The 14,973-nt window shown below is 49.9% G+C and overlaps 1 protein-coding gene across 1 annotated transcript; it reads left to right on the forward strand.

The window, feature by feature from the left end:
- Window positions 1-255: 255 nt before the first annotated feature.
- On the forward strand, window positions 256-6,486 carry NOP2 (NOP2 nucleolar protein). Its single transcript, XM_071559235.1, has 16 exons — window positions 256-437; window positions 514-559; window positions 635-729; window positions 1,832-2,097; window positions 2,389-2,432; window positions 2,547-2,779; window positions 3,568-3,767; window positions 3,864-3,953; window positions 4,031-4,118; window positions 4,212-4,352; window positions 4,632-4,771; window positions 5,045-5,134; window positions 5,392-5,514; window positions 5,600-5,697; window positions 5,795-5,925; window positions 6,034-6,486. The coding sequence occupies exons 1-16, from the start codon at window positions 332-334 to the stop codon at window positions 6,288-6,290; spliced, it is 2,148 nt and encodes a 715-aa protein (XP_071415336.1). The 5' UTR covers window positions 256-331; the 3' UTR covers window positions 6,291-6,486.
- Window positions 6,487-14,973: the final 8,487 nt, after the last annotated feature.

The raw sequence follows: 14,973 nt of genomic DNA on the forward strand, positions 1-14,973 counted from the left end.
TGCGATATCCCCACTTCGGACCTCTTGCCTGTGCACCGAGCCCTTTCTCCGCCCCGTGCCTCTGGGCTGTTTACTCGGCCTGGCTGCCGCAGCCTGTCGGGCCCCGGGTGCCGGTGCCGGTGCCCGCGCCGGGAGTGCTGGGGAGTCCCACGTGTTCCGGGGCCGGGCCACGGCCGTCACTGTGCGGACCAATAAGCGCGCAGGGGCGGTGGCAGCGACCAATGGGCGGCGCGGGGGCGGGCGCGCGGCGGGCGCGTGCGCCGGGGCGGCGTGGGGGCCGCACGTGGGGCGGCGGCGGGCGCGGAGCGGCGCGCGGGCCCCGGGAGCGGCCATGGGGCGGAAACTCGACCCCACCAGGAAGGAGAAGCGCGGCCCCGGCCGCAAGGCCCGCAAGCAGCGCGGCGCCGAGGTGGAGCTGGCCCGCTTCCTGCCGCCAGGTAAGTCCGGCCCCAGCAGGCCCGCGGCCGCCCCGCGGCGCACGGGGCCGTCTGACCGCCGCGTCTCTTCCCGCAGAGCCGGAGACCGGCAGGAAGAAGCTCTCCAGTCACGGGAGAAAGAGGTGAGGGGCGCGGCCCGGTGGGGCACGCGGTGCCGGGCAGGGCCAGGGCTGATCGCCGCTTCCCTCCCGATGCAGGGCCGCGAAGAGGCGGCTGGCAGCGGGCAGCGGCCCCGCCGGGAAGAAGCCGCGCGGAGCAGGAGCGGGAGCAGGGGCAGGGCGGGAGCCGCCAGGTGAGTGGAGCGGGGTCTGGACGCGGGTGATGGGCCGGCGGCACCGCTGTCCCTGTGCCGCTGCACCCCCGCAGTGTTCCCCTAGCACCGTCCGAGTCCGGCCTCTTTTGAGGCACGGGACAGGTAGAATTTCATTATTTCAAATCTTGGAATAATAGAATGTCCTGAGTTGGAAGGGACCCATCAAGATCATCGAGTCCAGCTCCTGGCCCTGCACACAACCACCCCAAGAATCCCACTGTGTGCCTGAAAGTGTTATCCAAATGCTTCCTGAACTCTGTCAGGCTTGGTGCTGTGACCACTTCCCTGGGGAGCTGTTCCCGTGCCCAGCCATTCTCTGAGTGAAGAACCTTCTCCTAATATCCTACTTAAACTTCCCCTGACACAACTTCAGTCCATTCCCTCAGGTCCTGTCATTGGTCACCATAGGGAAGAGATCAGTGTCTGTCCCTCCTCTTCCCATTAGGAGGGAATTGTAACCGCAGTGAGGTCTCCTCTCAGCCTCCCCTTCTCCAGGCTGAACAGACTGAGTGCCCTCAGCCACTCCTCATACGGCTTCCCTTAAAGCCCTTCACCATCCTCATGGCCCTGCTTTGGATGGTCTTTAACAGATAACAACTATGAATTCTACCCGTTTTCTGGTGGTGGCCATGCCAGGCAGCAGTGCTGCCTGAAGAACTAGTGAAAGGTCTCTCTTCCATATGTTTAATCCATTTCTGACTTATCCTTCACTCACAGCAAGGTTGTTACAGGATGGTTGTGCAGCTGAGACTTTTAAATGACTGTGTTATGTCTTGTGTAGCCCAGGAAGGATGGACAAAGATTTGGGAAGGATGGCAGTGTAACATATCAGAGCAAATAACATAAGAATTTTGTAACTGTGTTTTAATTTGGCAGTTCTAGTTAGATCTCCCTAAGGTTTCACTGGGGAAAGGTGAGAATATGCCCTTCTTCATTAATGAGATATGGAGAGCAGGCAGTCCCTTCTCTTGGGCAGGCAGCTCAGGCCTAGGATGAAGGCCTTCTCATATGATAACTGAAAAAACAGAGCAGCTGCTTTTGGGAATAATCCCTAACTTTTAACTGCTTCTTTTGCCTATAGTTAAAGAGCAGGTGTCCCCACAGAAAACAAAACATGCTGTAAAGACAGCAGGACAAAGTGCTCATGGCCGGTCTGGCTTCAGTGATGGCAATTCAAAATGGCTGACTCCAGCCAAAGCCAAGAAAATCCAGTCTAAAGGAAACCATGTGGAGTTATCCAGCGATGGTGAGGTGGAAGAGGGCACCTGGGAGATGGAGGAGGAGGAGGATGGGAGCAGTGAGGAGATGGTCGATGACTATGGTGCCTCGTCATCAGAAGAAGAAGAGGTAGGAACATTTTGCCCTTAATTACACAAGAAGTACTTGATGTTGCTCACTAACAGGATTTATTAGACCTGGGGAAAAAGGATGGCTGTTCTGGTGGGGGTTGTTGAAGTGGTAGAGAGCTTTCCCCTTCTTCCCTCACAGGAACAATTTTAAGTTTAGCAGCTGATTCCAGCATAACATTCAGTGCTTTTGTTTGTTGTCCTTTTCAAACAGAGCAAGTTAATTTTACAGGTGTTGGGAAATAAGGGAGCAACTGTGGACATTATTTCATAAATCTTTTGTTCTGTTTAGTTGCTGCCTATTGAAAAAGCTGCCTTGAAGCAGAAGTCTGACAGGTGAGTATATGAGAACATCACCAGGCTGCAGAGCCTTTCCTGGTTAGAAGAGGTAGTTGGGAAGTGTGTTGTCCTAATCCTGTGTAAAGTACCTGTCCTATTTGTTGTCCTTAGGGAAGGCCTCAGTGAAGATGACAGTGAAGAGGAGGAGGAGGAGGAGGAGGAGGAGGAGGAGGAGGAGGAGGAGGAGGAAGAAGAGGAGGAGGAAGCGGAGGAGGAAGAGGCAGCAGAGACAATGAGCAGACAGAAAATGGGACAGAAGAAGGAAGAGAATGCAGACCTGCAGCTCAACCTAGATATAGATGAGCAGTTTAAACTGCCAACTAATGAAGAGGTTGAGAGAGAGGATATCCTTTTTATCTGTGACATCCATAAGCTGTATGCGTGCAGCAGCACAGGGCCTGGATACAACCAAAGAGCTTCACTTGGATTTATCGTGCATATTGTTTAGCAAGAGGGTTTGTGCGTGACAAGGTATTTTTAGATGAGCTGTCCTAATAAATAGTGTGCATTGCTGTGCACAGCACAGTTAGGAAATCTGTTATGCCCTGTATGGAGCTTGGAGCCTGCCCTCATTTCCTTTCTAGTCCTAAATACATATGGATATCTTATCGTGTAGTTTGTTCCTCTCTGCTGTGATTTGCTTGACAGGTGTTTGTGTAACCCATTCCTAGAGCCTTTGATGACAGCAATCCAGCATCCAAAGTGCTTGCTCCTGGACTTTGGTGATTTTAATTTCCTGCCTGCCAGTACAATTTAATCCTGTACTTTCTCATTCCCTTCTGTACTCCTTGGTTGCCTTGAGGGACTTCTACTCTCCTTTCTGACGCAGGTCATGTTTTCAGTATTAAAATTGACTTTTTTTGTTGGATTTTAATTTTTCCTATTTTTTCCATTTATCTAAGTAACCAACCCAGTTCTTTTCAGTGCCTTGTAGTTCTGCCTTGTGAACATTTCTGTCCAGTTTCATCCTTTGAACTCCTGCTCTGCTGAGCTTTGGTGAGAGTGTGTTCCAGCAAAGCCTTTCTGGTGCAGGTGTGGTTGTGGTGCACGAGTCCTGCACGATTCATTGTACTTGTAAAGAGCCTCTGTGCAGGTTTCTCATCTGTTTATGATTCCTTAATGGTGTTCCTACCTGCTGAGCCGCCCGACCTGCATGTCATTCACCAGCGCATCAAGGGCAACCTGGAGGTGCTGCAGGACTTCGGGGTGAAGCGGGAGGAGGGACGGACACGGCAGGAGTACCTGGCACTGCTGCGCCGGGACATGGCTGCCTACTATTCCTACAGCGACTTCCTGCTCATGAAGCTCATGGACATCTTCCCACTCCCTGAGGTGGGATCCTGCCCTGCCCATAGCTTTGCTGACCGGGATTTGGCTGCCTCCCTGGATCTTCATGTTTGTCTGTATTCTGTCCCTTCTTTCATCCAGCTGGTAAACTTCCTGGAAGCCAACGAGGTTCCCCGCCCTGTGACTATTCGCACCAACACACTGAAGACACGGCGACGGGACCTGGCGCAGGTGAGCAGGAACCAGGGATTGTCTTCTGCACTGCCTGTCATGGAGCCGTGTCTCAGTCCCTTCTCCTTGTCTTGCAGGCTCTAATCAACCGTGGTGTGAATCTTGACCCCTTGGGGAAGTGGTCAAAAACAGGACTTGTTATTTATGACTCCTCTGTCCCCATCGGTGAGATAACCTTTCCAGTCCCTGGGCTGAGCTGACGCACTCTTGCTTCCCTTTCTTTAGTGTGTCATCTTTTGTTCTGCCTTCCATGCCCAGGTGCCACTCCTGAGTATCTGGCTGGACACTACATGCTGCAAGGAGCCTCCAGTCTCCTCCCTGTCATGGCTCTGGCTCCACAGGAGAATGAACGCATCCTGGATATGTGCTGTGCCCCAGGAGGCAAGACCAGCTACATAGGTACCACCCTGGAGCCCTGGGAGGCATGCTCTGTGCAGTGATGGTCTATATAGAAAGGGAATAGAGGGGGACTGGACTTGAGGAAAGGAGGGGGTTGCTGTCCCTATGGAACTGGGAAGTAGAGCGGGACTGAACTTGAGGAAAGGAGGGGGTTGCTGTCCCTATGGAACTGGGGAATAGAGCGGGACTGAACTTAAGCAAAGGAAGGGGTTGCTGTCCCTGCAGACAAAAGCATGAGGGTTTTGCAGCCCCTGGCTGATGTGTTTTACCCTCTGGCAGCTCAGCTTATGAAGAACACAGGTATGATCTTGGCCAACGACAGCAATGCCGAGCGGCTGCGCAGCGTGGTAGGGAATTTGCATCGCCTGGGAGTCACCAATGCTGTTGTGAGTAACTGCGATGGACGGCAGTTCCCAAAGGTACGTTTCTGCCTGCTTTTTGGTATCTTTACCATGCTGACCTAAAGCTGTTGAGATGTCCCTTTAGTAAAGCTGAGTTCTCCAAAGCCACCTGTCACAGGAAGATCAGCAGAGTTGCTGGGGAGTGTGTTTATTTGATATGAAGGCAGGAAGGTGGACAGGGAGAAGGGAGGGATATTTCCTGCCTTCCCAGTCTTCTGGTTCCCCTTCTAGTCTTGATCTTGTTCTGAGTCCCCACTGTGAGCATCATTCCAAATGTATATCTGCCTGTAGGTGCTTGGAGGATTCGATCGTGTCTTGCTTGATGCTCCTTGTAGCGGAACAGGTGTCATTTCCAAGGATCCTGCTGTCAAAACCAACAAGGTGAGTGGCCAGTGGGGACTCAGGAATGAGTCATGAGAGGAAGGGCTTTAGGACAGCTTTGTTCTTGAGATACCTGCAATACTCTGATTTTTCCATCTCTTCCTATTCTTCCTAGCTTTTTGAGATTAGTTCTGCAGAAGACTGCAGAATCTTCTGTATCATATGTGCTGTGTTCTCTTGTCATGCCTTCCATCCAAAGTAGAGGCCTGGGGTTCTTACTCAAGCCTCTGGCCTCCTAACCTATCTTTCTCTTACAGGATGAAAAAGACATCCTACGCTGTGCTCACCTGCAGAAGGAACTGATTCTTAGCGCTATTGATTCAGTCAATGCTGCCTCAGAGACAGGGGGCTACATTGTCTACTGCACTTGCTCCATCATGGTAAGTCCTTTCCACACTTTGCAGTGGTCAGCTCCTCCTCAGGGGACTTGGTGAGTTTTGGATTCTAATGCTTAGCCCTTGGCAGGTGGAGGAGAATGAATGGGTTGTGGATTATGCCCTGAAGAAACGCAACGTCCGTTTGGTGGCCACAGGCCTGGACTTTGGCAAGGAAGGCTTCACCAGGTGCGTGCCAGGTCACAAGCTGCACACGTGACTGTTCTCTGGTGGCCAGGTTTGAGCGAAGGTATTCTATCACTTCTCACCCCACTTCCTTCTCCAGGTTCAAGGACCGTCGCTTCCACCCCTCCCTCAAGTCTACGCGGCGTTTCTATCCCCACACGCACAATATGGATGGGTTCTTCATCGCCAAGTTCAAGAAATTCTCAAACGCCATCCCCCAGGCACAGAAAGGTAACCTAGTGCTGGAACTCAGCTGAGCTGCCCGGGGCTGCTCTCGCAGGCTGCTTCCCCTGCAGAAGCCATGAGGATGCTTCTTACAGTGCCCTTCTCTCCTTTCAGATGAAGAACCTGCTGCAGAAGTGGCAACTCCATCTGCTGTCCCCGATACTAACACGGAACCTCCGCCAAAGAAGAAGAAACTTGAGGGATCAAAAGCTGACAAAGAGCAGAAGCTGCCACAACCAGCTTTGAAGAAGAAGCATTCTTTGAAGTCACAGAGGAGACCTGTGAAGGCTGGCAGGCCTTCTCCCAAAATGATGCGTCCTAAAGTCCCTACCAAGAAAAAAAAACTTAGAGTTAAAGCAAATGGACAGTGAGAGGAACTGCTTTTCCAGGTGTTGGTCCCTTCCTCAGAGAGCAAAGGCTACTGCAGCTGTGTGTATCCCACCACTTTGCTGCTGTGTGCCGATCATCTCTGCAGCTCTGGGCACCTGGGACAAAAATAGCCCCCTTTGCTCCTTTCCCTCTGCATCAAGGACTGATGCACTGACTCATTAAAAGTTTTATATTCTTGCTCAAGTCTTGTCATTTTCCCTTGAACACTGAGTACATTCTGAAATATACCCTTGAACAGGGAATACAGAATTCTGCCATGTCCCTCTTCCTCCCACTCCCAGCTGATTCCCTGGCATTTCTGGTGTCTGTCCTTATCCCCTGCGATGCGGTTGTTTGTGAAGCAGTGGGAGCTGAAATCTAGCTGCCTACCTGAAGGCTGTATTGTGTGGTGCCTGTCAGCTGAGTTGAGTGTGATGTCAGGCTGGAGCTCCTAGACACTGGTCCTATGCTGTTCTCTAGTTCCCTGTTGTCATTGAGTGCCACCAGTTCACTGTTGCGACTGTCCTTGTTTCACCCTTTTGCTGGTCTCCAGAAGTCTCTTGGTTCTTGGGCTCCCAGATTGAAGCAGGGATTGCTGTTGGTTCTGGAGCTGTACAGTCTTACTTCTTTTTACTTGTTTTGTTCACCCAGATACAGCTGCTTCTCAGGGTGTACCAAACCGTGGTCTAGGCTGTTTGTGTGAAGAGATACCCTCTTCTTTGGGTCTGCTTTCCAGTGAATAAATCTTTTTCTAGAGAAAGTGATTAATAGTAAGTTTTCAATAAGTGTGCTTTCCAGCTCCTGTTCACACCGTGTGTGTGGAGTTGGGTGTGTAACAGACCTGGGGCACATTTCTTGTTTCTGTAATTGCCTCAGTAGCTCAGCTCACAAGAGGCTTTGCCTTGATGTGTTTTTCGTGCCAAGCTTTGGATTCATGGGAGAGCTTGTGCTCTTCCGGTGTTTGCTGTTAAGGACAGTGGGCTGAATGCAGTGGGCTGTACGATCTAGGGAATCTTTTCTGTCCTGCTCTGCTATGTGTGAGACTGCAGCTTTCCCACGTTACCAGGGTCAGCATGTGGTTCAGAGCCCCCCTCAGACACAGGCCTATGGATTACTGATGCAACCAGGCACAGATGGATTAGCAGAAACCGAGGAAAAATGCTGTGGTGAGTGCCCAGGGAAACACAAACAGCACTCACAAAGCATGAACAACAAAGGAGGCCTAACCCTGTTTTTGCTCCATGGCCCATGAAACCTAGACCATGCCTAGAGGATTGCCTGCCCACCTTTTCATGCATTGCTGGTAACTTGTCCTCAGAGTTCTGCTTACAGGCTAGCCCAGCTCACAGTGAGCTAACACATCACTGAGGTGCATCTGTGCAGAGGAAAGAGCTGGGATTAGTTTTATATGAGGTCAGGACAGATGGTTGTAATGGGGAGCAGGGCTCAGCCACACAGGCATGCTGAGCAGCACCCAGTCTCTGTGGGACTGGCTCCTTCTATTTATTCCTTGTCTCCATTCTCATTTCCCATGCTCACTTCTCCCTGGCTTAGTTTGATGCCTCCCTTTCCCCTCCATCGATCCTTCTAAACAACCGGTAGTAAGTTTTGCTCACATAATCTTCCTTTAGCATTGCACGATACAGTTCACACAGTCCCCCAGTTACCCTCAAACCCATCATAAATTTGCTCTTTCCCACAAAGCCCATGATAATACTGCCTTTGTATCAGTTGCAAAGTTTCTGGCTGAAGCTCTTCAAGGTTGCATCTGAGTGGTTCCTGTAATGGTTCAATCTCTCAGTGTCTCTGGAGTCCTGGTCATTGTTGCAATCCTTACCTCCCACATCTTAGGGCTCGTCTATCTGTGTGTTCATTTACTGTAACTCTGACTGGGGCAGAGGGGCTGACTTTGTTGTTTTGTGTTGAATAGCCAATAATCAAATATCTTTGTAGTTGAAAATTACTCTCCCCTCATGCTTTCCAGTCAGTTAGGGCAGAGAGAAGCCTCTGCATGCAACATCTCAATCCAGACTTGCATGGTGAGGCCTGGGTTGCCAGGCATACAGGACCTGAGGGAAGTTTTCTGGTGTCTTTCAGAATCATTAAATAAATACTGGGTGAAATAGCACCCGAGGGAAGAAATTCTTGCTTCAATACTGCATTTCTAGTATCCCCCATCTGAATAAAGATTGTAAAACTGGGAAATGTTCAGAGAGGACAAATACATCCCAAGTTATGGAGTGGTTTCAATGAGAGAAGCAGCTAGAGCCTCTTTAAGCCTGGAAAAGAGACCAAGGGGAAAGAAGTGATATTACAGTGTGTAAAGTTGTTAGTGGCATGGAGAAGATGCACAGGGACCAACTTTTTTCAAATGAACACAAAAGAAGAAAACCCCAGGGTCCATCAAATGCATCAAAACTGTAGGTAGCCATGAAACTCCTTTCTGCAGGATACAGTGGATATTAGCAGTTTATACACGTTGAAAATGCAGCTGTATGCACAAGGGAAAAATTGTTTTTATGATGGCTGATAAACACCACTGGCTTACCACATCCACGAGCTGTGAACTGCTAAAACCTGGAAAGCGTTGTGAGGAGGGATCATCACTTGCCTTGGTCACTAACTCCTCTATCCTCATCCTGCACTGAAAGCTACCTGGGCCTAGAGGGACCACTGGTCTGACCCACCTTTGTGACTCTCGCATTCCTGGCAGGTGGTCCCACTGCTGTGCTGCCCCTTGGTACTGTCAGGGTGAGTCCTGAGCGCTGCCTGGCACCTCGTTTTCCTCAGCTGGGCCCTTGCCACACAAGGCTTTGCACTGCCTGTTGGAACAGGAGCTTTCAGGTAGGCTGAGTCCTGCCTCTTCTCCTCCAGTCTTCTTTTCCAGTTCTAGAATGAATTAATAAACAATCAAGTCCAATAGAATAGAACAAAATCCTTCCTTTTATTCAGTGCCGGGAACCTGGAGGGTGACTCACCAACAACATGTTCAACAAGACTTTTGTGTTTCTAGGTTTATATACTTAGTTACAACTGAAAACCCCTCCCCAAAGTTCAGCAGTATATTTTGGGTGGCTCTTAACAGCTCTAATAGGCTGCTCTTATCTCTGCAGCTCTATATTTCCTTTTAACTAAACAATGTTACAGCTTCAGGCCTCAAATCTAGACAGGTTTTCTGATTTACCTCTTACAGCTCAGCCTCTAATCTAAACAGGGGTTTGGGTTTGTTTGTTAAAGTTCATCTTACAGCTACAGGGGTAAATTTCTCTTTGTCTAAAGCTATGCATGGTTAAGATAACTGACAGACTTAGGTACAAGCTAAAATCAAAAATTAATATAAAATATAAAGTTAGTACAGGGCTGCTTAAAAATTAGTAAAGACCATTATGATTTTATGGAGAAGGGATCAAATCCATTTTCTTGAGGGGTCCATGTATCAAGAAGGTTTCCCCAGGAGTGATGAAACACAGGATTTTAGTGTACAACTTAAAACTTGAGCCATATGGCAATCTTCTTGCTACAGGGCAACTTACACCTGGAAGGGCTTTTACCTCTGGCCAGCCATGGACCTGTCCTTTCATGAGTGATGCTAACCTCTCCCCCTTTGCTGCTGCCTGTCAAGGTCCCTGGGCTAACACGCAGTCTCAGCTTGAGAATCAGTTCATCTTGATAACTCCAGTGACAGGGGTAGAATGTTCTTGGTTGGGATCCCAACCTAACGGTCTGGTTTCTAGTGGATCTCTAAATTATGTCAGTTACCTCTCAAAGGTGGAAATAGCTGCTGCCTTAATCATGTCAATAAAGCTTATTTCTTGCAGAGCATCATTCCACTCTCTTGGCATGCCTGCAACCTTTTGTTATAACTGGGAAGAGACATGGGAACTTTTCAGCTCTCTGGGGTGGTTTGCTTCCCTTCTGCTATTTATTTCAGCCATTGTAGTTATCACTGCTCGGAGAGATAATGTGTGGCATTGAAACGCTGCCACTGTGCTTCAGAGGTGGTACTGGGGATGCAATAGCTGGGGACAAAGCTTGGTGGCTTCCCTCTGCATTCAGGTATGAGGCTGCTGGTCACATTAGACTTGTGTTTGCAGCTGCCTTGTTAATCTGGGAATCTTTTGTTACCTGAAAGCTGAGATTTCTGGAAAACATGACTGCTGGATCATCTTTCAGTACCTTCCTTTAATGTGTTTTAATATCTGAAAGTTGCTGATAATGTGGTTTGTGAGACATGAGGCAGAGCAAAGCAAGAACTGAGGCAAAGCAAGGACTGAAAGCAGATCTGAGGGGTAAAAATGCTGTCATAAATTAAAAGCTGGTTGAGAGAAATCAGCATAAGGTGTCATGATATCTGCTCACTGTGCTGTGCACAGTCCTTTTCCCCAAACAGAGTGTCTATTGGAGAAGCCTTATCCGGGTGTAATGAAGATGGCCAGCTGACAGCTCCTGCCTGCTGGGCTCCAGGATGCTGCCAGCTCACCTCTGCAAGCCGAGAGGGAGAGGGAGGGCACTGTGCTGCTGCACCCTTGGCGTGGCAGAAGAGGGGCAAGCAAAAAGTTCTGGGGGCAACAATGTGTAATGGAAAGAAGAGGCTCTGGCAGCAATGTGTGTCAGTCGCTTATTCCAGTGACGTCATTTGCTGTAATGTCTATTCTATGCTGGGCAGGCAGCCTGTGGTTCTGTTGTCTTGTGTCTGGCTGTATCCAGAGGAAGGGACTGAAACCCCACACTGCATGTTTCAGAGACTTGCGTATAAAATTTAGATCTTAGCACACTCTGTATTATACACCCATAGATACATACACTCTTATAGGGGCTGAATCCACAAATGACCTCTTGGTCACAACAGTAGGCTTTGTTCCCCCAGGCTGGCCATCCCTGCTAGGGAGAGCCCCTAAAGAGGTTTTCTGCAAGTGCCACCTGTGTGATGGAATCAGCGGGGAACTGCTGAGAAGGTAAGGTTGGTTAGGCCCTGGGCTCTTGGCTCTAATGCCTAGAACTGCCTTCACATGAAGACCTGGCTTGTTTGTGTTCTTAGAGGTACACAAACACCTCTTAGACTGGTGTTTGTGTATTTTTAGAAGAAAAACCATTCCCTCCTTTGCCATTAGACATGTGTGTTTCTGTGTGTTGGCAACTGTGGTCATCACCCAGTTGCTGTTGGCACCTGCTCGCTCCTCTGTGCCAATTTCTCCACATTTGCACCCAAATCCAAGTAGCTGACAGGGCTGATGGCTTTGCTAGGCAGCAAGGCACCCAAAAGTTGTGTGTTCATTGCAGCATCTGCCTCTGGTTGTGGAAAGAAGCAATTTTAGGGGTCGGTTTAAGTGAAGTATCTTGGAAGTTGGAAGACTCAGACAGTTTACACTGAAATGTTGTAGCAGGGAGAAGGTACCACTGAGGTACTTGGAGGGACGGAGAGCAGGGAGATGGGGTATAGACTCACTAATGAGACCTAGCCTTAAAAATACAGAGCCCCCATGAAAGCTGTGGAGCTAAATTGAACAGGTTTCACCTATGAAGCAGCTTTGCAAGGAGGATGCATTAGCTAGCAAGAGATTTTGAGACAGGGGAGAACATGAGCATCTCAACCTGGCAGTGGATGTTAAAGCTAGGCAAATCCACATAAGGCACGTGATTTTAATAGGGCATTATCCACCTGGGAAATCTACCTTGATCTGCCCATGGAGGCTAATGGTAGAGGCTCAATCTCTCTTTACTGTGCTGTCAGCAATTAGAGACACAGTCACACACAAATACCTGACCAGAGCTACAGAAATTTGCACTGTTTGTTTGCACAGTGTCAGAAGCTGTGGTGCTTCTTTCTTGGCCTTAAAATCTGTGCAAGTAAGATAAATATCAGCATGTTTGTGAATAGCTTATGTTTTTTATGTTGGCTACAGGTATAATTTTAAGAGCAGCTCTGTGTGCCAGCATGTACAGTTCAGCAATACCACTGTTGACCCTGAGCTGATAACTGGGGGCAGAAGCTGGAGAGGTGACAGGGTGAATAGAGAAGGGAAGATGAGGAGCAGGAGCTGTTGTGCTGCAGTGAGATTGAGGCCCAGTGGAGGAGTGCTGTGGTTTCCTGGGTAGCAGGATTGTCTCTAGGTTCTGGGCTTCCTCAGGAGTAACTAGAAGTTGGCTCTTAACCCCAGCCATCTTCTGTGTCAGTAGAAATCCTTTTCCCGAGCAAATATTCCAAGCAAGGGAAGTTAAAAAAAAAAGGCTCCACACTGCCCTGTCTTTTCCAGGAGACAGCAGGAGTGTTGGCAGGAAGAGGTATTGGAGGTCTGTAGCTCAGTCCCTGCTGTAAGCAGGATTGTCCTGGCACTAGGTCACATCACAGTGGATTTGCATAGCTGAGCCCTGAGGACCACCATGAATGGAGATCCCACCACCTCCTCCAGTGCTGTGCTGGTCTCCCAGTGAGAGAGCTTTTCCTGATGGATGGCAATGCCTTACTCCGCTGACATTTCATTAATCATCTTCGGGTGCCAGGTTTCCCGATTAGGAGAGAAGCAGGCCAAGCAGAGCCTGGGAAAGCACTTGCTCCACAATTCATGGCATTGCTCTTGCTTGTGCTCCCTTGTTGGCTGCATGCAGCAGCAGATCACCCCTGCCTGACCCTGCTCACCTGGGTGCGATGGGTATGGATGGATAAAACCAGGAGTATGTGAGGGAGGAAGGAGCTGGCAAAAAACATGGGCTGCCAGATGTAGCGGGCAGGTGAAGAGATGTGGCAGGAGGGAGTCAACAATGGTTAAAAGAGCATATGCTGGGAGGTCTCCAGGCTGGAGCTGCCACTGCTGCTTCAAAACAAGCCTCTTGACTGGGATCCCTCTTGTCCACCTGTCCTCTTTTCCCTGTCTGTTTATTTGGTAGTATTGCTGCTGGGCATATAGCTCCCTACTGGTTGCTATTTCAGTGCTGGTTTTTGGAAGATGGAGATCTTTTGTGCCTGTCTGTGAGGAAAGCTTTCCTTTCCTCCTCCCATGACAAAAGCACTGCGTGCCACAGCTCAGCCTCCCTGGTCAGAGGGAGAGCAAGGGAAAGCTACAGTAAGAAGTGGAAAAATGTTAAAAAGGAGTCAATAGAGAAGCAAAGATGATTTCCCAAACTAATCCCATCTAGGAGGGACTGAAATCCAGTTACGATTTCCAGTAGTCATGGGTGTGCCAGCATGGATGCAGCTGGGTTACTGGTGGGATAGGAGGTATTATAAATGTCACTGGGGACTGCTGTGGGGAGCCTAGAGGCACAGGCAGGACAGGGGAGACAGGCAGGTCAGAAGACATAACTGATGCTGGACACAGCAAGGCAGGAGAGGGGAACAAATTTGATTTGGCCTGCTCCAGAAGAGTAATGAAGGGATGGAGAAGACCTGTAGCCCTGAAGGAGAGGCAGCAGCGAATGTGCAATGAGCAGATTCAGTCAAGACTCACCAAGCCAGCCATCTTCAGTGGGGCTGGGAAGTCTTTGGAAGTGTGGATTGAGTCATAGCTTGGATACCAAAGTATGTACACCATCCTACTGGAGCATGCCCATCTCCTTCCACAGAGCTCAATGTGGTGTGCTACTGGGCATCTCCTTAATTCAAAGTCACTGCTCACTCAACCCTTGCCAATGGCTCAGCTGAGACCTCAGAGGCCACTTTGCACAAGTGCCACTCTTAGTTCAGGTCTACAGTGGAAGTCCTGGGGGAATGGGCCAGGAGCACACAGACAGCAAGGGGACACAGGTGTCCACATAGTTCAGGTCTGCAGTGGAAGTCCTGGGGGAATGGGCCAGGAGCACACAGACAGCAAGGGGACACAGGTGTCCACATAGTTCAGGTCTGCAGTGGAAGTCCTGGGGGAATGGGCCAGGAGCACACAGACAGCAAGGGGACACAGGTGTCCACATCCTTTATGTAGTTATCAATTTGTGCACAGTCTCCTCCCCATCAGATCAGAGGTGATGGGCAATGCCAGTGCTTTTTGTAATATTGACCTGGGGGGGAACAGACTGTACAGAAAGAGGCTGAAATAAGAGGCACGAAGCAAGACCGGAGGCTGCCCTGTGAGCAAGGAAGAATGAAGCCAGTTGCAAGCCAAGCATGATATCTGAGAGGTTGCTGCCTCCACACCACCTCCTCTGCCCTCTGGCTCGCCATTGTCCAGCGGCAGCTCCCCGTAGGCGGGCTGCTGGCACGGCAGGGCAAAGCTGCCTTGTGGGGCTGGAGTGAGGATAAAGAGGGGGCTTCAAAGATGCACAGGGAATGTTATGCCCTCTTTAAGGGAGGAAGCACTAGGGAAAGCACTAAAGTCCATGCAAAAAAAATAAAAAAATAAAAAGAAGGAGCAAGGCGCACGCTGTGCTGTTGCTGTGCTGATGAAGGGAATTAGTTCCCAGAGGGACTTCAGCTTAATGGTGCAGGAGCGGGACTTTCCCTCGGGACCGTGCCCGCCGGATCCTGCTTGGACCCAGCCGCATGCCTTCGCGCCGGGACGCCCTGAAATCTTCCAGGAAGGCCGAGCCGCCCCCTCCTTCCGCAGGGCTCAGGGGCCAGGAGAGGAATCACAGAATTGACTGGGTTGGAAAAGACCTCCGAGATTATCAAGTCCAACCGTTGGTCCAACTCCAGTCCATTTACCAGATCATGGCACTCAGTACCACATCCAATGTCAGTTTAAAAACCTCCAG

Source organism: Pithys albifrons, chromosome 1 (genome assembly GCF_047495875.1).
Source record: "Pithys albifrons albifrons isolate INPA30051 chromosome 1, PitAlb_v1, whole genome shotgun sequence".
NCBI classification, from domain to species: Eukaryota; Metazoa; Chordata; class Aves; order Passeriformes; family Thamnophilidae; genus Pithys; species Pithys albifrons.

What these genes read in the sequence shown, in the direction of transcription:
- NOP2 (XM_071559235.1), top strand. Translation starts at nt 332, where the DNA reads ATGGGGCGGAAACTCGACCCCACCAGGAAGGAGAAGCGCGGCCCCGGC. An exon ending in TCCAGTCACGGGAGAAAGAG is followed by an intron (nt 560 to 634) that starts GTGAGGGGCGCG and finishes CTCCCGATGCAG; the next exon opens with GGCCGCGAAGAGGCGGCTGG. An exon ending in TGAAGAGGTTGAGAGAGAGG is followed by an intron (nt 2,780 to 3,567) that starts ATATCCTTTTTA and finishes TGGTGTTCCTAC; the next exon opens with CTGCTGAGCCGCCCGACCTG.